We start from the raw sequence: 18373 nt of genomic DNA, 5'->3' as shown, positions 1-18373 counted from the left end.
GCGGGAGAGTTCATGTGCAGCGCGGTCCCTGCGCTCCGCCCGAGACATTCCGGGGCTCGGCGCTGCTCCGTGGCCGTGCGGGGATGGGGAGCAGCGTCCGGGGCTGCTGGGAACCCCAGGGACAGACAGATATCTGCATCTCTGAGCATCTCTGCAGGGAAATAACGCCCCGATCCCTGCCGGGGCTGTGACCCCCTTTGCCTGTGCCGAGGCTGTGCCAGTGTCCTTGTGCCCCCAGCCGCGGGGCTGTGTGTGCTGTCCCCTTGTCCCCAGGAGGGATGTGGCGCTGTGTTTGCCCCTGCACCCCCTCCTCAGCCCGGAGATGATGTTTTCTCCCAGCCGAAGGTGCTGACGAGGCTGGGGGGAGCCGGCCGAGCCCGTGCGATCGCCGCCAGCCCTGTGCAGACACCTCGGTGCTCGCCGCTGTCACAGCCAGCCCGGGTGGCCTTTGGGGCTGTTCCGAGCAGCAGAGGGGCGCAGGGACTCCATCGGCAGCGTGTCCCGGGGGCCTGGACCATGGTCCTGGAGGTGCAGGCAGCGTCTTCCCTCTGTCCAGCACGCAGGTAAAGGCTCCGTGCGGGGTGACCCAAAAACGCAGGCACTGCAACAGAAATGTCCCTCCTTTGGGGGGCTCTGCGGGCAGCTGGGCTCAGGGACCCGCGGGCACAGAGCAGCCCCCGGCCCCGGAGATGAAGCGATGTGCCCGGAGCACAGCGGGCAGCCGGAGGAGGAGGGAAAGAGTCCCCGGGAGGGCTCCTGCCCTCCTGCTCCGAGGGGCTCCGGCCCGGGGGACCCGTCCGGGGCGGGCATGAGAGCCCGGAGCCGCCGGGGAGGGAAGGGGTGACGCCGCTGCACCCAGCACACTGCAGGGGGGACATGGGAGGGTCTTTTCCCATCGGCGCCTCCCCAGAGCCCCGGGAGAAGCCGGTGTCTCTGCTGGATTCCTGCGGCTCGCTCTGTGCATTCCCTGCCGCCTTTCCCGGGTGCTGCCTCCTTCCCTCCAGGGCACTGCCCGCATCCTTCCCGGGCATCCTCCGCATCCCTGCCTGGGCAGAGCCTCCTTCCCTCGCCGGGCGCTGCCCGCATCCCTGCCTGAGCTCTGCCTGCCTCCCTCCATCGCTCCCCGGGCGCTGCCCGCCTCCCGCCCGGGCATCCCCGCCATCCCACCGCCTCCATCCCTGCCCGGCTCCCCCCGCCGTGCCCCGGCCGGGCTCTCCGCTCCCCCCGGTGTGGCCGCGCCGGGCGGGGGCCGGGCCGGGCCGGGGCTCTGCAGCCGGGCTCGCCGCATGGCTCCGCCGCCCGCCGGGGCGCCGCCGGCCCGGGCCGCCGCTGCCAGGTACGGGATCGGCCGGGAAGGGCAGGACGGGGGCAAAGTTACCGCTGGTCAGGGCAGGGGTGGATGGCATGAGGGGACAAGGGGGAAAGTTGAGCGCCGGGGCTCTCCGCTCCCCTTCCCCCGCCGGAACGGGGGTGCGGGTGTCGTCCCCCCTCGGCATCCCCCGATCCCCTCCAGCCCCAGCGACGCCGCGGGCCGGGGGTGCTGCGCTGCCCAGCGCGGCCGGAGCATCCCCGCGAGGGTCTGGATGCAGGGAGTGCGAGATATGGGGTGAGTGATGTGAGGTGAGGGATGTGGGGTGCAGGATGAGGGATGTGGGGTGAGGGATGTGCGGTGTGGAATGTGGTGTGAGGGATGTGGTGTGAGGGATGTGGGGTGCGGGATGTGGGGTGAGGGATGTGGTGTGAGGGATGTGGGGTGAGTGATGTGGGATGAGGGATATGCAGTGAAGGATGTGGGGTGAAGGATGTGGGGTGAAGGATAGGGAGTGAGGTATGTGGGATGCGGGATGTGGGGTGCGGGATGTGGGGTGCAGGATGAGGGATGTGCGGTGAGGGATGTGGGGTGCGGGATGTGGGGTGCAGGACGCTGTCCCCGCCCTGCGGGGCTCAGGGGTCGCTCCTTGCAGTGCCCCAGGCGTGGCAGCGTGGCCAAGGTCGCTGCGGGGCCCGGGGCCGCCCTTCCCGGAGCCCCCTGGAGCCCCCGCCCGGCCCTGCAGCCCGCGGAGCCCGGCCTGAGCCCGGTGCTGAGCGCCCGAGGACCGGGGACGGTCCCTGCCCCACCTCCTCTCCGTGCGGTGCCCCGAAGGGTCCCCCCGCTGTGCCTCAGTTTCCCACAGCAGCCGCCTGTAGGGCCGGGCACCACCAGGTCGGGCTGTGATGTTTTTGGGGTGCAGTGTCCCCGCGGGCCAGCACAGAGGGCAGTGAGGTTCGGGCTGGGGCACAGCGGGCTCAGCCCGTGCCCCAGTTCCAGCGAGGCTCTGGTTTCCAGTTGTGAGGCTCCATCACGCTCCGGCCCCGCAGAGGAGGAAGGGTTTGTGGGGACAGGGCTGTCCCTGCAGCAGGGTGGCCCCCGGGACCTGCAGTGACAGTGCTGTGTGCTGGCAGAGAAAAGCCCTGGCAGGGTCGGGCCTGGGGGCTCCTGCACCCCCCATTTCCCTGCATCTGGCACAGAAATATCCCCACTACGGGGCTGGGGACAGGCAGCACCCCGGGGACAGGGACAGCACCCCGGGGACAGTGCCAGCAGCACGAGGGGACAGGGTCCTTGGTCCTGGCGTGAGGAAGGTGAGTGTGGTGTGAGCCATGGCCCAGGGAAGGGATCCCGGGGAGCTCGGCCACTCCAGCACCCAGCAATGGGAACCGCTGTGCCCAGGCTCCCCCTGGGGTAAATAATCTCCATCAAACAGCCACAACAGAGTGCTTGAACCTGACACTTTGCTGCCCTGCGCTTCGGGGATGGTGCAGGGAAAATGGGCCAGAGCATCAGAAATTGGTCAAAGCATCCACGCTTTGGGATGAAGCACCAGCTGCTTCCCAGGGATGGGAGCCAGCGAAAGTGGGGCCCATCCCTCACCCGTCCCCATCACAGCTCCTGGTGCCAGCGGTGTTTGGGCTGCTCAGGCTCAGCTCCCACGTCCCTGTGTGTGGGTTATCCCCCCGTGTCCCCCAAACGTGGGCCCTGCCCCGGGGTGGCTCCGGGCTCACCCTGTCAGCTGGCTGCTGAATGAGTCCCCATCAAGTTAATTCCCCAGCCGCTCCAAGGCTGAGAGGAAACGCTCAAGCTGTCGCTCGCAGGCGCTCAGCGATGTCCCCCCGCCCGCTAAAGGTAATTCCAGCTGTCCAAACCCAGGGAAGATGGATTCTCCAGCTTGGGACAGCACCGGGAAGGGACAGCTGGTGACAGTGGCCCAGCACAGCCTGGGACCCTGAGCAAAGACAGAGCCTTTCCTTGTTGTGGAGCTGGAAGGGCTGAATGTGCCTGTGAGAACCTTCCTGGAATAAAGTCCACTTTATTCCTGGAATAAATCCTGGAATCCTGCCTCTCCTTGGCTGCTGGGGCGGGACGCTCCAAGGAGAACCCTGAGGTCCTGCAATGCCAAAGCCCCTGGGTACATTGCCAGCTCCTGCTGGAGTAAACACCCAGAGAGATCTCTCAGAGCTGACCAGCTTCTCCTTGGCCTTGCAGTGACGGGGAGCCCCGGCGGGGAAATGCATCCTGAATGGGGCTGAGGCCCCCTGCCCGGGAATATGCAGCCTCGGCACCGCGGGGGCAGCACCGGGGCCGGAGCGCGGCGGGATGGTGGCAACCTTCAAGATCGCCGTGCTGGGAGCGCAGGGCGTGGGCAAGAGCGCCATAGTCCGGCAGTTCCTGTACAACGAGTTCAGCGAGGTGTGCGTGCCCACCACGGCCCGCCGCGTCTACCTGCCCGCCGTGGTCATGAACGGCCACGTGCACGACCTGCAGATCATGGACTTTCCCCCCATCACCGCCTTCCCTGTCAACACCCTGCAGGTACAGGGGCACCCCAGGGCGCCTCCACCTCTGCGGGTCTGGGTGATCCCCCTGTTGGTGGGGTTTTGCTGTTGGAATCTGTGGGGTTGCAGCTCTGCCTTTTTGGGGGATGTTTCTCTCTCTCGGTGTCAAGGTTTAGTTGCTAAATGAGGGGTTATGTCCTCATGGATCCTGCTGAGCAGATCCAGGATAAAGTGTGCTCTAAATTTTTGTGACAGCAAACACAAGAGAGGTGGCATCCCACTCCAAGGATGTGGCTCTGGCATTGCCCACAGCTGGGATCCTGGAGCACTGGGATCCAGTCCTTGACTGAGCCATAGCAAATCTAGGGTTGGTAAATCCTGTGGTCATACAGGAGACCCAAATTAACCTTATAACAGCATAAAGAGTGCTCACATGCTATCCAAGTAGCTAAGGTTAAAAAGCAACTGAGCTGTCACAAGCCCAAGATGCCAATAAAGCCCCTCCCCATCAAAGAACATCTTAGAACAATGATTAATTGAACTGCACGAAAGCCAGGGCCCAGACTTCGATTAGATACCCCACTATGCCTGACCCAGTGTCAGACCAACAGCAGAACATGTGGGTGACACCAGGGGTTCCTGGAGCCCTGATGCACCCACTGCCCAAGGCAGGCAGAGCCTGTCCCCTCCTGGGAGTGGCCATTGTCCCCTCCAGCATTGCCTGGGCTTGTTCTGGAGCTCTGAACCCACCAGCTCCCCCTCTACCCCCTCAGGTGCTTCCAAACCCCCCCAAAAAGCAGTGTGGGGTCGGAAAGCATTGCCACCAGCGCCAACAACTTCTGGGTGGATTTAGTGAGGAAAATAGGATGTTAAGCTCATGCCATAGCCCCAGGGGCACAGGTTGGGTCAGCACTGTGGGGAAAGGAGCTGCAGGTTCCCAGCTGTGGCTGCAGGGCAGTGCCACCAGTGAGGCCACCTCAATCAGTGACAGTGTCCCTGTCCCCAGCAGCGCCAGGGTCACAGGGGCCATGTAGTGCTCCAAGAGCACCTGTACCATCAGGCAGGAGGTGAAATGAGCACTCCAGGGGCGAGGAGAAGGTTTAAAAATTAATGGGTGAGCGCAGGGAAGGAAAGGTCAGCGTGAGAAAGAGCCCGAAATAGCAAAGGGTAATTTATTGACACAGCAGCCAATGCTCACACACTCCATTAACTCCCTGCCTTGCTGCACCCCAGAGGAGGTGCCAGTGGGAGCAGATGGAGGTTTCCAGGGAACAGAGGGTGATCAGAGGGGTGGCTCTGAGGGGAAAGGAGAGGGATAAAGCTCTGTCTGCAGGGAAACATCCTAGACTCAGCTCCGTGCCAGGAGCAGCATCCCTGCAGTGCTGTCCTGCAAGGGGAGCAGGAGCCAGTGCCTCTCTGACGTGCTGCTCCTGCAGTGCAACACTCAAACATCCCAGGAGACCTGCACTGCTGAGGAAAACCACCCTGACACGGCACAGCTGCCCCCAGCACGGTGAAATAGCTGCAGTTCCTTGTCTCCCTGGTGTATCAGGGCTCAGAGGGAGCCCCGAGGCTGCTGCTCCATCCTCCTGCATCCCTGAGCCCCAGGGTCTCTCCAGCATCTCCCCTGGGCGGGCAGGGAGGGGCTGTGTCCCTCTGTGCCCTGCCAGCTCAACCCACATCCCAAAACTCCCCTTTCCCCTCCTCATTCTGATATAAACACGGGAAGGGCTGATTCATGGCTCTGAGGGGGTTTGCTCAGGGACAAGTGATGCCTTTCCTCCCTGGAGAGTCTCTCTCCTCTCCAGAGGCACCCAGGAGGGTTTTGCAGTGCTGCCTGCAGGGGCTGCCATTCCCAGTCCCATCTGAGATGGGAAAGTGCCTGAAGTGAGGCAGATTTTCGCTCATGACATGAAAAAAAAAAAAAATCCGGTTGTTCCCAGAAACCCAAGGGTTTCCTAACAGCATTAATTTCTTCCAGCTCCAGATTTTGGCTGTAGAGAGGCCACCCCTGCCTGCCTCTGCCCTGGATCCACATCTTGCTCTCACACACTCAGTTCCTCAGCAGCCTCTGCTCCTCTTCTGTCCCCGTGTCCCCACCAGACAGAGCTGCTGTCACCTTCCCCCTGTGACCCACAGAGCTGCTGCTGCATCACCCTCAGATGGGGCTCAGCATCCTCCTCACCCGCCCTGCCCCAAAAACCAGGGTGCATCACTAATTAGCACAGCTAATTAGCAGCTCTGGAGGATGAAGCTTTTACTCCCAGGGTAGGGGGCTGCATCCAACCCCACTCCCAGCTCAGCTCTGGGCTGGAATTAGGCTGCAATCCTCCCTCAGGAGTGGAATTGGGGCTGATAAATCCTGTTACCTCTCCCCTGGGCTGACAGGGGAAATAAGGGATCTCTGGAGGCTGCAGAGCTGTGGGGCACACACAGAGGGGTCAGGGCAGAGCAGAGAGGGGTGCTGGGGCAATGTGCAGCCCCCAGAACAGGGCAAGGCAGGGCATCCCCCAGGCCCAGAGCCAGGACTGACCCCTGTGTGCCCCTGCAGGAGTGGGCAGACGTGTGCTGCAGGGGGCTCCGGAGTGTCCATGCCTACATCCTGGTCTATGACATCTGCTGCTTTGACAGCTTCGAGTACATCAAAACCATCCGCCAGCAGATCCTGGAAACGAGGTACGGATGGCTCCGGGGTGGTGGCAAGGGAGTTCTGCACCAGGGGGGCACATCCTGGCATCAGAGAGGAGATACCAGACAGGCACAAAGCCCCTTTGGCAGGGATGGGAGCCCAAACACCAAGAGAGGAGCAGGAGCCCAGGCAGGCTCCTCTGAACCCAGGATTCCTGGTACAGCTGCTCCCTGTCCTGCTCCATGGAACCCAGGGAGGGCTGGAGGATTCTCTGCTGCCAGCCCCAAAACTAGCTGCAAAATGCCCAGCAAAGGCTCTGAGGAAATCCCTGCCTCATTCCTGACAGAATTCCCAAGAAAAGAGGATTAGCTGCCCTCAATAAGATTCCACACGTGCGGCACATCCTACACCTTTCACTTCACTTCACTTCACTTCACTTCACTTCACTTCACTTCACTTCACTTCACTTCACTTCACTTTCCACACCTCTCACTCTCACTCCAAGAGAGAAGAAACAGGGTTAAGGCTGGCAGAGCTCTGAGGAGCCTGGCTGGGATCTGGCTTTGATTCTGGCTGTTGATTTGTGCATTAATGAGCCAGGCAGGTGTCCCCTGTGGCTGAGCCCTGGGTGAGCAGCTGCAGGGGCCATGGGGGTGTCACCAGCTGGGGGCTGTGTACAAATCACCAATGGGACAGGACTGCTGGAACGTGCCTTGAGCTGTTTGATTTTCCAGCATCAGCCTCATTACTTGGTTATGACAATGGGAAGATGCCAGCAGCTCCCATCTCAAGCAGAAAACTAAGAACTTAATGTTACAATTTACTTTATAATTTTTTGACCAATCACACAGAGCAAAAGCATATTGACAGTAGTTCTATCCATGTATCCATGTACCTTTGGTTAAACAATGCTTGCTTATTTTGAATACAAGACCTACTTGTAAGCTTTAAAACACAATGCACAAAACTCTATTATTAAGCTTCAGACTTCCTAATATCTTGCTAGATAAACTTTTCTGGAAGGTTTAGCTTTCCAGAAAAGTTTATATAAATAGTTTATGTAAATAGCTTAGAAAGTTATTCTAGACAAGCGTTAATACACAGACCATTGTTGTATTTGTCCTTGCTTTTCTACAGTTTAAATAACTTTTCTGCTGACCAATCTCAAGGCTGCTGCTTAGCTCTAATCACAGTTCTGCTGTCTCTGAGCCCTGCCTTGTGCAGCTTTCCCAAAACCCTCTGATTTTGTAGATTCCCACATGGGGGGTGGCTGGACACGGAGAGGGACGAGGGGACAAGGCAAGGCACAGCCAGGAGCCCTTTGGGGATGACGGGTTGAGCTCTGTGGGCTGTCCCTCTGTGTCCCTCCCTGCCATCCTCCCTCACTGCCCGCCTTCCCCAGGGTCATCGGCACCTCGGAGACGCCCATCATCATCGTGGGCAACAAGCGGGACCTGCAGCGGGGCCGGGTCATCCCGCGCTGGAACGTCTCCAACCTGGTGAAGAAGACGTGGAAGTGCGGCTACATCGAGTGCTCGGCCAAGTACAACTGGCACATCCTGCTGCTCTTCAGCGAGCTCCTCAAGAGCGTGGGCTGTGCCCGCTGCAAGCACGTCCACACCACCATCCGCTTCCAGGGCGCGCTGCGCAGGAACCGCTGCACCATCATGTGAGCCCAGGGACCCCCCAAAATCGGGGATGGTTCTGCTGCACCATCATGTGAGCCCAGGGACCCCTGCCCAGGGGCACCCCGAACCCTGGGATGGTTCTGCTGCACCATCCTGTGAGATCCCTGTCCAGGGGCTGCCCAAAATTAAGGATGGTTCTGCTGCATCATCCTGTGAGACCCCTGCCAGGGCTGCCCAAATTTGGGGATGGTTCTGCTGCACCATCATGTGAGGAGACCCCTGCCAGGGACCCTAGGACTGCCCAAATTTGGGGATGGTTCTGCTGCACCATCCTGTGAGCTCCCCCTGCCCAGGACCCCGCAAACCCAGGGATGGTTCTGCTCCCCGGGCAGTGGGAGCTGTGCTGGAGCCACCTCCGGGCTTGCTGAGGTGACATTTGGGGACAGGGGGTGCAGGGGGACAGTGAGGGGTGAGGGATGGCCCTGAGCTCTCTGCGAGCCTGCAGAGCTTGAGGCCAAAGCCATCCCAGGGGGCTGTACGTGCCACTGGAGGGTGGAGGAGGTGCCCAAATTTTTGGCTGTCCCTTCATCCTTGCCAGTTCCTGCCCTGGCAGCACAGGGGCAGCTCCTGGTGCTGCCTCATCACCTGCTCCTGGAAGGGAATTATCCAGCACCTGTATCCCGGTGCTCTGGGGGTGTTTCTGTCTCCGGGGCACAGGGAAACAGGAGTTCTGCTTTTCCCCTTGTGGGGTTTCTCCCCACGGAGGGCAGAGCAGCCGGGCTACATGCGCTGTCTTTTGGTTTGGTCAGGTCAGATCTCCAGGTGGATATTCTGGATGAAAGCAAAAAAAGGGGGAAAAAGTAAATCCCAATCCTGCTCCTGACACCCCCAGGAGCTGGATTCTGCCTTCCCAGGGCTCTGAGCCCCCCTCTGCCCCAGCACAGCCCCAGCACAGGAAGGCTGTGAGCACCAAATAACCCGGGAACGCTCCTTGCGGGGCAGGTCACCCCTCTGCTACCTCTGCTCCTGGGCTCAGCAGGTGACCAGCTCTGCACCCCAGCCCCCGGGGTGTCCCAGGCAGGTGGGCACCCCCCTGTGCCCCCTGTGCCCCCGGCAGTGCCACCAGGCTGGGTTTTCCCACAAGGATGCTGCCTCGGCAGCAAAAGGGAGCTGGAGCAGCACTTCCAGCTGAATTCCTGCTTTGTTTTTTTTTTTTTTCTCTCTGCATATCCCTAATAGCTAAGTCCTCCATGTTGTTTTTTTTTTTTTTAATTATTTTTTTTAATTGTTTAATTATTATTTTTTAATCTTGTGGTTTGTGTTTGCACCAGAGCCGCAGCTCGCCTGCGTGCTGCCCTGCAGGGCGGGCTGGCAAAGGGCAGCCCCTGCTAGGAAATGGTGATGGGGGGGTGGAGGCAGAGCAAGAGGCCGAGAGGGTCGTGGTTTCTCCATGGCTGGTCCCTGTGAGACGCAGGGAAACACCATCCTCACCTGCTGAGGCAGGATCTGAGTCTGATCCACGCTCCAGCAAATCCATCCCCGTGATTCCTGCTGCCACAAGGAGCTGGAAGGGTTCATCAGAACAGGACACCCATCCCCTCTGGCACCACAGCCCGGTGTCCAGCGCAGCTCCACTGTGCTCTTGGAATTGCTTCCCACTAAAGGCAGCTCCAGCTGAGCTCCAGTGCCTCTGACCACCCCATCCCTGTGCCAGGGCTGGGCGTGCATCCTGCTCCTCCCTCCCTGCTTGGGGAATCAAACCCCTCGCTCCAAAATTTAAAACAAAAAAAGGGAAAAAATTAGGAAAGGCAATGGGGGGACACGAGTCCATCTCAGCCAGGAAGGGCAGTGGCACTTGTCACCGTCCCTCGCCTTCATGGCAAACCTGGCTCCCTGTCCAAGCTCATCCTGACAGGATTTATTAACACATCTAAGTCCACTTACCGATCTCTGGCTAGAGCTTTACCCCTCCAAATTTGTCTGAGAAGGAAATTCCTTGGTAAATGCTAATAATAATAAAGCATTTCTAAAGTGCTCACACGTACACATATCAACGACTAAGCCAATACATTGTTTGTTAAAACCCTGTAGCCTGCAGTTTATAGCACAATTAGTTACAGGTTTTTATAGCATCTATTTAGTATTTTGAAGAAAAAAAAAGAAGAAAAAAAAAGGTTATAAATATAATTGTTATATTCTATTGTACTTTATAGACAGAGGAAGTTATATTAGTAATAACAACAACTCTCACTGCTTCCACAGCATTTCCCAGCTCCTGGAAGAGCGAGGGCTACACAGAGCTCCTCTCCCCAGAGCCCAGGAAGGGGTGGGGGGTGCAGGCAGGGAGATCCCAGTTGTCCAGGCACAGGGATTGGAGCACGAGCACCCTGTGGCCCTACTCACACCTTACTACAGATTTACCACTCACCCAACGCCTCCCTGGTCCTGCTGAGAGCAGCCTGGGCCTGGCACAAGCTGGGATGTCCCCACTGCTGTGCCCAGGGCAGTGCCAGCTCTGTGCCCTGTGCTCCTGGGGGTGATGCTGGGTTCACCAAGGATGCTCCCCTCTCCTCCTCCTCCTCCTCCTCCTGCCCCACTGAGCATCCCAAGCCTGGACTTGGCTTCCCTTTACCCCCTGGGCTCCTTGTTGGAGATTCCCGAGGTGTCTGCACCGCCTGTGACGCCCTGCACCTCCTTCTTTGAAATTGAATTAAAAATCAGGTCTGTCCCCTTGTTCTGTACCGGCCTCAGGAGTGTTTTTGCCAGCAGGTTTTGCGTTCCCCCGAGTGCCAGCGCTCACATTTGCAGCTCCTCTGCAGGGAAGCGGGGCTGGCTCCATCCTCTCGTGGAAAATGAGACTCTCCTGGGCATTGTGGGGCTCTCAGGGGGACGATTGCTGTGCCCACATTAGGATTATCATCCCTCCCCACCCACCCACCCACACAGAAAAGAAGTGGAAATGGAGTTTTGGCACATTTCTATTGCACAAACAGCATTGCTGGGGGCTCGGGATGCAGCAGTGCCTGCTGTGACCCTAATTTGGAGAGTTTTGGTGACGTCCAGCACTGAGAGGGGACCACAGCCACCACAGGGTCCCTCCTGTGACCCCCCAGCACTCATGGAGGCTTTTGGAGCTGTCAGACACGGGGCTCACCGGTGCCAATGGGGAGCACTGAGGTGTGAGATGCTTTATATGGGTGTCAAGGATTGGGTGTCCCCTCTTCAGGTGTGGCTAAACCCTTCCCCCTGCAGAAAGCATCGATTTGGGGCTGGATTTTTCCAGTACAGAAGAGCCTGTTTAGCAGGATTACCAGAAAAATAAATCCATTGGGAAGGAAGGGGTGCAGCGGTGAAAATGAGGTGGAACCCCCCGGGTTGTGTGGGAGCAATCCCACCGGGGATGGTTCTGCTCCATCTTCAGCTGCAGCATCGCTCCCACCCTCGGAGGGAGGGCTCTGTCCGTCCGTCCGTCCGTCGGTCTGTCCGTGCCTCGGGCTGGGCTCAGACCCACGACTCCTCCTCCTCATCCTCGCTCAGCCCGGTGCCGCTGTCCCCCGGGGAGGGCTCGGGGCGGGCGCGGCCGCTCTGGGGGGCTCGGGGGGCGCCCGGGGGTCGCCGCTGGCCCCGGGGGCGCTGCCCCAGCGGGGTGGGGATGCGCGACGGGCGCTTGCCCGGCCTGTGGTCCCGCCGGGGCCGCACCTTGGGCCGCAGCTTCAGCTTGTAGATGGAGGGCACCCGCTCGGGCTTCTTCAGGCAGCGCCGGGGCTTGGCGGCGGTGCTGGCCCGGGGGGTCTGGCCCCCCATTCCCGGCCCCCCTGCCTCCCTTTGGGATGGGGTCTGGCCTCCCATTCCCGGCCCCCCTGCCTCCCCTTGGGATGGGGTCTGGCCCCCCATTCCCGGCCGCTCTGTCCCCCCCGGGGCCGGGAGCTCCGGGGCAGCTCCTGGGGCAGTTTTGGGGCCCTGGCCCCACATCCCCACGGGGCGCAGGGGCTGCGGGCCGCGGGACAGCTCCTCCAGCACTCTGGCATAGCCGGGGGGCTGCGTGTGCCCGCAGCACCCCCGGAACCCTTCGGCCCCATCCTGTGCCCCCCGAGGTCCCTCAGAGCCCCCAGCCCTTGTGCTCGGGGCTGGGTGGCGCTGTCCTGTCCCCTGGGGACTGTCCCCAGCACCGCAGACCCTGCACCCCCCCGCAGAACGGCCCTGAGGGGTGGGGGGCCGGGGGGCCGGGCTGGCTTTGAGGGGGGGTTTAACGCTGCTGTTCGGTTTTGGGGCTTGGCTGGAGCAATTCCGGGGTGAGGGCTGTCGGCCCCGGCCCAGGGCTCCCTGCCTCCCTTCCTGTGAGCTCTTCAGGCTCCGGGGGTCTCCTGGAGCATCCCGGTGCGAGGAGGGGGCGCAGACCTTTGGAGGACTGGGGGCACGGACGTTGAGGGGACTGGGGGCACGGACTGTGGCTGTCCCCGTTTCCTGCGGCCTGGCAGCCCGCACAGATGATTTTCCTCCTTGCTGGGCGCTCCTCGGAGCTGCCGGTGCCGTCCGTGGGCTGGGAGCTGCGGGCCTGCCCCGTGCCGGTGCCACAGGGGTGGATGTCCCCGGGATGGATGGTGTCCCCGGCCTGGATGTCCCCAGGCTGGATGATGTCCCCAGGCTGGATGATGTCCCCGGGCTGGTCCCTTGCCATGCCCTGGGCACCCCCGCGCCGTTCGGGGCGCTCAGCCGGGACGGGGTGGGTGCCCGGCCCCGAGCTCCGAGCCCAGGGGAGCCGGATCGGGCCGGTGAGCGGGATGGTGGCGGCTGCCTCCCCAAGGGGACAGCGGGTGGCTCCCGCATCCTGCAGGGACAGACCGCAGAGAGGGGCCGGGAGCTGCTGCATCCCCCCGTCCCACCTGGTGCTGGGCACCTCCAGACGGGAGAGGTGAAAAAATTCCAAAGATGCTCCAAAACCTGCTCTGAATCCAGGTAGTTTGGGGCACGAAGCATCTCTGCAGCACTTACCTGCCCGAGGGGACCCTCCGGGGCTGTGCCGGCTCCGTTTGAGGGCTGGCACCGGTCTGGCGACCCCAGCGCTCCGGGGAGGGGGCGGCAGGGGGGACGCGGCCCCCCCAGGGCACGGCGGGCAGGGGGCTCTGGGAGCGGCTGATGAGCAGCAGGGCGGGCTGGGGGCTGCGGGCGGCCGGGCACAGCCGCACCTCGTGCTGCACCTGCTGCTGCGGGCTCCGGCCCTTCCGGCCTTGTTTGTGAGCTGCGGGGACAGCGAGGGGGGCTCAGCGCCCCCGTGCCATGCACCCACCCGCGGGGAAGCGCACCCAGCCGTGGGTCAGCATCCAGCCCCCCGAGGGGGCCTGTGCTCCCTGCAAAGCGGCTTTGGGGGTGCGGCTCCATCCTGAAGTCTTCCATGACCTCTAGTGGCCACCAAAACCGAAGAAAGTCCCCAAAACCCGATATTTCTCGGCAAGGCTGTACCAAAGCCTCCGAGAAGCATCGAGACCAGGCACAGACCCCATCCTAAGCCAGCCGCGGGGTTTGGGGAAGCGGGGACTCACAGAGCGACGTGCAGCGACACGGGTCGTGCTTGTCCAGGTAATGCTCCAGCGTGTCCCAGCCGCCCCCGACCCGCACCATGACGTGCTCCCGCAGGATCTGGGGACATCGGGAATGTCCGTGACAGGGGACACCGGCAGCAGCCTGGGGGTGGCACCCCCGGCCGGGCTTCGAGAGTTATGGGCTGGCCCCAAGTGCTACCAAGTGTCCCCAAAGGGCGACTGTGGCTGGCACTAAGTGCCACCAGGTGTCCCAAAGGGCGGCTGCGTCCCTGGCTCAGCTCCTGCGGCCATCCCGACAGGTTTATTTTGTCACCACAAGGAGGATGAGGGATCCTTTTGGAAAATCCCTGTCCCTTGTGGTGTGCTGAGTTCGTTGGCCAGGCTTGGGGATGGATTCAGAGCATCCCAGTGCTCCCACAGCTGGGTGGGAGCAGGCTGTGGCTCTGTGGGGTGTCAGGGTTTGTCCCACACAAATGGATGGTTAAATCCATACCAACATCTGTGACAGGGCTGAGCTCCCCTGCTTTGAGAATAGTGATCAAAACTCCCCCACAGACCCTTTTTGGAGGATTGTGGAAATGGGGTCATGGCAGCAGAGCAGAATTCCTGATGTTTTTCCCCCAAGAGCAGGGGTGGAGCAGGCTCACCCGCACAAAGATGAGGCTGTCAGAGTCCCCCACTCGGTATTTCCCTTCGGAGATCTTGATCATGGGGAACTGCACAGGGCAGGTACAGCGGCTCACCAGGTGCTGCACCTGAGGGTGGCAGGGATGGGTCCTCCATCAGGGCTGCTGGGAAAGGTCCTGAGGTGCCATGCCATCCCCATCAACCTCCATGCCCAGCCCCATCCATCCCCATGCCCATCCCCATGCCCCCCTATTCCATCCCTATCCATCTCCATGCCCATCCAATCTCTCTCCATGTCCCTCCCCTTCCACCTCCATGCCCATGCCCATCCATCTCCATGCCCATCTCCATGCCCATGCCCATCCTCATCCATCCCCATCCATCTCCATGCTCCTCCCCATCCATCCCCATCCCATCCCATCCATCCCCATCCCATTCCATCCATCCCCATGCCATCCTAATCCATCTCCATGCCCATCCCCACCCCCATCCATTTCCATTTCCATTTCCATTTCCATTTCCATTTCCATTTCCATTTCCATTTCCATTTCCATTTCCATCCATCTCCATGCCCATTCTCATCCATTTCCATAGCCATCCCCATTGATCTCCATGTCCATCCCCATGCCCCCCCCCAATCCCATCCCATCCCTATCCATCTCCATGCCCATCTCCATCTCCATCCATCCCCATTCCTACCTGCATCCATCCCCATGCTCCTCCCCATCCATTCCCATGCCCATCCATCCCCATGCCCCCCTGCCCCTGGCACCATCAGGTCGAGGTTCTGCAGGTCCCGTGGTGCCCTCCTGGGTGCCCAGGGCAGGCTGGGCTCTGGGGGAGGCAGCTCCATCTCCTGCCGGAGCTCCTCCTCGATCTCCTCCTCCATCTGCACCAGGGTCGGGGCGCGCACCCCGAAGCGCGAGGCGTGGCGGGCCAGCTCCAGCAGGCACAGCACAAAGTTCTTCTCGTTCTTCCTCAGCACCAGGTCCTCTGTCTCGAACATCAGCACATCTGGGCAGGGCAGGGCATCCACATGGGGATGGGGACAGAGCAGATGGGGGGCACAGATGGAGGCAAAACCCACCCAAAGGGTGCTCCTCACTGGAGCCATCCCACCAGGAATACGGCTGGGTTCAACAAGAGCTGGGATAAGGGATACAGGAGGAAGAGCTTTTCCTTTTGGGCATCTGCAGCTGTTTCATGGCATCCCAAAGGCACAAAACTCAGTGCCTGGGAGCCCTGAGGATGTCTTAGTCTGTGCCACTCCCCTCCCTGGGCATCCATGGGGGTAGGACAGGGTGACAGATGCTTTGCTCGGAGCCAGGACTTCTCCTGCTGTCCTTAGGGCTGGGATCATGCCATGCCTGGCATCATCTGTGCCATCCACCCTTTCCTTTGCCATTCCTCCTGTGCCTATTTACACCCAAGCAAACCCTCCAGCCATGTGCCAGCACCCTGCAAAGCTGCTGCCAAGCCTGGAGGACCTTGCACAAGGGATGCCAGCTCAGGGATGCCTGCACACAGTGCTGTCCCATGCTGGGGTGGCGCTGGGTTTGGGGGACACACGGCGAAACACAGAGAAATGGGACAGCTGGGGCCTGGCATCCTACCTTTGATCCCCATCTCCTTCCTGCACCACTGGATGAAGTTGGAGACGTTGTCCCTGGCCTGGAAGGTGCCAGGCTGTGCTGTGAGGTTGCAGGTGACACCGGCAGAGGGCAGGTGGAGGTGCTTGGCCACCTCGGGGCACACCTGGGCAAACTCCCCTGCCACCTGGGTGACGTGGTTGGCGTGGGAGCAGAGCACAGCCCCTGTCTCCAGCACCTCCAGGAAGGTGCCCACCTCGATGTCAAGGCCATGGAGCTCCTTCAGCCACTCTGCCAGGTCCTCCTTCATGGCATACAGGTACTGCCCGCTGGACTGGTAGGGACGGATGCTGCGTGTCCCCGTGCCCGGGGTGCCCCACATTCTGCCATAAGACTGGGAGGGAGAAGGATGGTGGGGACGTGGCTGTCCCTGTGCTGTCCCTGTCACCTCCCCGGCAGCCACACTCACCTGGTGCCTCTTGCTCCCTGCCACCTGGGGTGGTGGCAGTGTCCTGCTGGCGCCCCGAGCCCTGCAGTGGTGCTGGGGAGAGGAAATCGCCCTGCTGGGTGTTTTGTTTCCTTCCCAAGCGCTGATGGCTTCTCCTTGGTGACCAGGGACTGGCTGCAAACACTCCCTGTTAACCCTTCAGCACCCGCTGCTCTCTCACAGCCCTGCTCCTCCCCAGCCACGCCAGGGGTGGGTTTTCCCCCAAAGGTCCTGGCTCCAGGGCAGGAAGGAGTTGGAGAGCAGCTCCTCAGCACCCAAGATGCTCCCAGCCACACGAGGGGGATTTTCCCCCTTCCCAAAACCCCTACACCCACCTCCAGCACAGGAGGGCCACAAGGTGCATCTTCAGGGCGACCTCAAGGTGAGGAGGGTTCATTTTCACACCCACCTTTGGGCTTTCCCTGCTCTGTGCTCCTTCCCAAACTCCTTCCCCCACTGCCCACAGCAGCGAGGAGTTTGGGAAAAGCTCCTGCAGGGATGGAGTGGCTCCAGGAGTTGGGGCTTTAAGGAAAGAGCTGCCCATGAGTGGGCACCTCTGGGAATGTGGGACACTCCCCCCCTAGGCCAGGCCTTGCAGAGCTGCCACAGCACCCAGGTACCTCTGCAAAACCCAAACAAATCTACCAGGGCAGTGTTCACACCTCGGGGACAAAGCAGAGCCTCTCCTGGGCTTTGTGGGGCTCCTTGCTGTGGTGGGGACCCATCCTGTCCCTGCTGATGCCAGTGCAGCTCAGTGTCCAGCCGGGGTCATTCTGGGGCAGGGAATGCAGGAATCCCAGCTATTCTGTCTGGGGAATGTGAGGCAGGCTGGGGGAGTCTGATGTGCCCAGCAGGAGAAAAGAACCCTTGAGGAGCTGGATTTCCATCCAGGGCACCCAGGGGAGTGGGTGAAAGGCTCAGGGTGTGAGTTCAGCTCCCCCAGACCCCCCCCAGAGTGATGGGACACAGTAAAGTGACCCCGGCTGCCTCTGCAGCATCACAGGGCCCCAAAACATCCCACAAAACACAGCCCCAGGAAACACATGGCAGCAGGCCAGGGAAGAGATGGAAAACCCAAAAAGGGAGAGGATTTTAGTCCCATCCTCCAGTCGCACAGCACAGGGGATGCCTGGCTTTCTCCTAAGGGGACAGGAAAAGGGATAATGAATGAATTCAGCCTGGGGAAAAAACCTATTAACACATTCCAAAGCATGGAAAAATCCTCAGTAATTTGGGGTTGAAGTAAGAAGGAGAATTTCCATGCTTTCATCACCATCAGTGAGTTTTCAGTGGGATCCACCTCCCCTCTTTGATCCTGCCAGCATGAAAGCTGAGGCCAAATCCAGCATCCCCCTCTCCAACCCCAAACACCCACAGGCATCTGAAACACAGCCCTGTCAGGAAACTGGAGATTTGCTTTAAAAAACCCAACCCAAACGCGAAGTGTGACAGGAAAACAAGCACAAACCCCAACACCACACATCCAGAGGTTGGTTTTATTTGCTGTCAGGTCTCCAAGCCCTTGGGACTCCCCGCAGGCCACGTCACCTGATTGTCATTCAGTTCCTATGGAAATGTGAGTTTCTCTGGAAATGTGGAAAGTCCCCTGAGGTTTTGGGCAGATGAAGCCCCTGTGTGTGTGTCTGCACATGAAGGGCTCAGCACAAGTGTGATGGAGAATGGGAGGATGCTGGCTCCCCATCCTGCCAAACCCACAGCTCAGCTGGCACTGGGTACCACTGAAACCCCTTGCCCTGCTTAGGGCAAGCCCTGCTTTGCAGAGGAAGTCTAGAAATGGCAAAAATGAGGGAAAGAGGAATCCTTGAAGCTGCTGGCATCAGGAGAGCACCCAGTACAGCACCCTGACAGCACAGCAGGACCAGAGCAGGGCTGGGCTCTGAGCTCTGGCAGAACCACTGCACAAATGGCTTCAATCAATCATTTAATAAAGCTGAGCCCTGGCTTGCCCAGCAGCAATGGCTCAGAATCCCAGCCCTGGGAAGCTGAGCTCCATCCCCAGCCCTGGGACACCCTGGCCCTTTGCAAACTGGTGACCCTGC

At 60.5% G+C, this 18373-nt stretch overlaps 2 protein-coding genes across 3 annotated transcripts; one reads left to right on the top strand and one right to left on the bottom strand.

Annotated features, from left to right (window-relative positions):
- Positions 1–8115, top strand: RASL10B (RAS like family 10 member B). 2 transcript variants are annotated; one of them, XM_054287204.1, is made up of 4 exons: positions 1–563; positions 3524–3850; positions 6365–6489; positions 7845–8115. In XM_054287204.1, the coding sequence occupies exons 2-4, from the start codon at positions 3635–3637 to the stop codon at positions 8113–8115; spliced, it is 612 nt and encodes a 203-aa protein (XP_054143179.1). In that variant the 5' UTR covers positions 1–563; positions 3524–3634. The 2 variants fall into 2 exon arrangements, with proteins under 2 accessions (XP_054143179.1, XP_054143180.1); XM_054287205.1 differs by lacking the exon at positions 1–563 and adding an exon at positions 1291–1336.
- Positions 8116–11571: 3456 nt separating this feature from the next.
- On the bottom strand, positions 11572–16517 carry GAS2L2 (growth arrest specific 2 like 2). The gene is made up of 9 exons (XM_054287503.1): positions 16296–16517; positions 15851–16220; positions 15010–15251; positions 14258–14365; positions 13611–13707; positions 13063–13309; positions 12722–12898; positions 11975–12649; positions 11572–11893 (listed from the first exon to the last, which is right to left on the bottom strand). Exons 2-9 carry the CDS (start codon positions 16206–16208, stop codon positions 11572–11574), a joined length of 2226 nt encoding a protein of 741 aa, XP_054143478.1. The 5' UTR covers positions 16209–16220; positions 16296–16517.
- Between the last annotated feature and the right edge of the window lie 1856 nt (positions 16518–18373).

The sequence above is a fragment of the Melozone crissalis genome, unplaced genomic scaffold (genome assembly GCF_028551555.1).
Source record: "Melozone crissalis strain CALT ecotype California unplaced genomic scaffold, PUWL_Pcris_2 ptg000057l_1, whole genome shotgun sequence".
Classification (NCBI taxonomy): domain Eukaryota; kingdom Metazoa; phylum Chordata; class Aves; order Passeriformes; family Passerellidae; genus Melozone; species Melozone crissalis.
The sequence above is the reverse complement of the archived record's forward strand: the minus strand, read 5'-3'. Positions and strand labels throughout refer to the sequence as shown.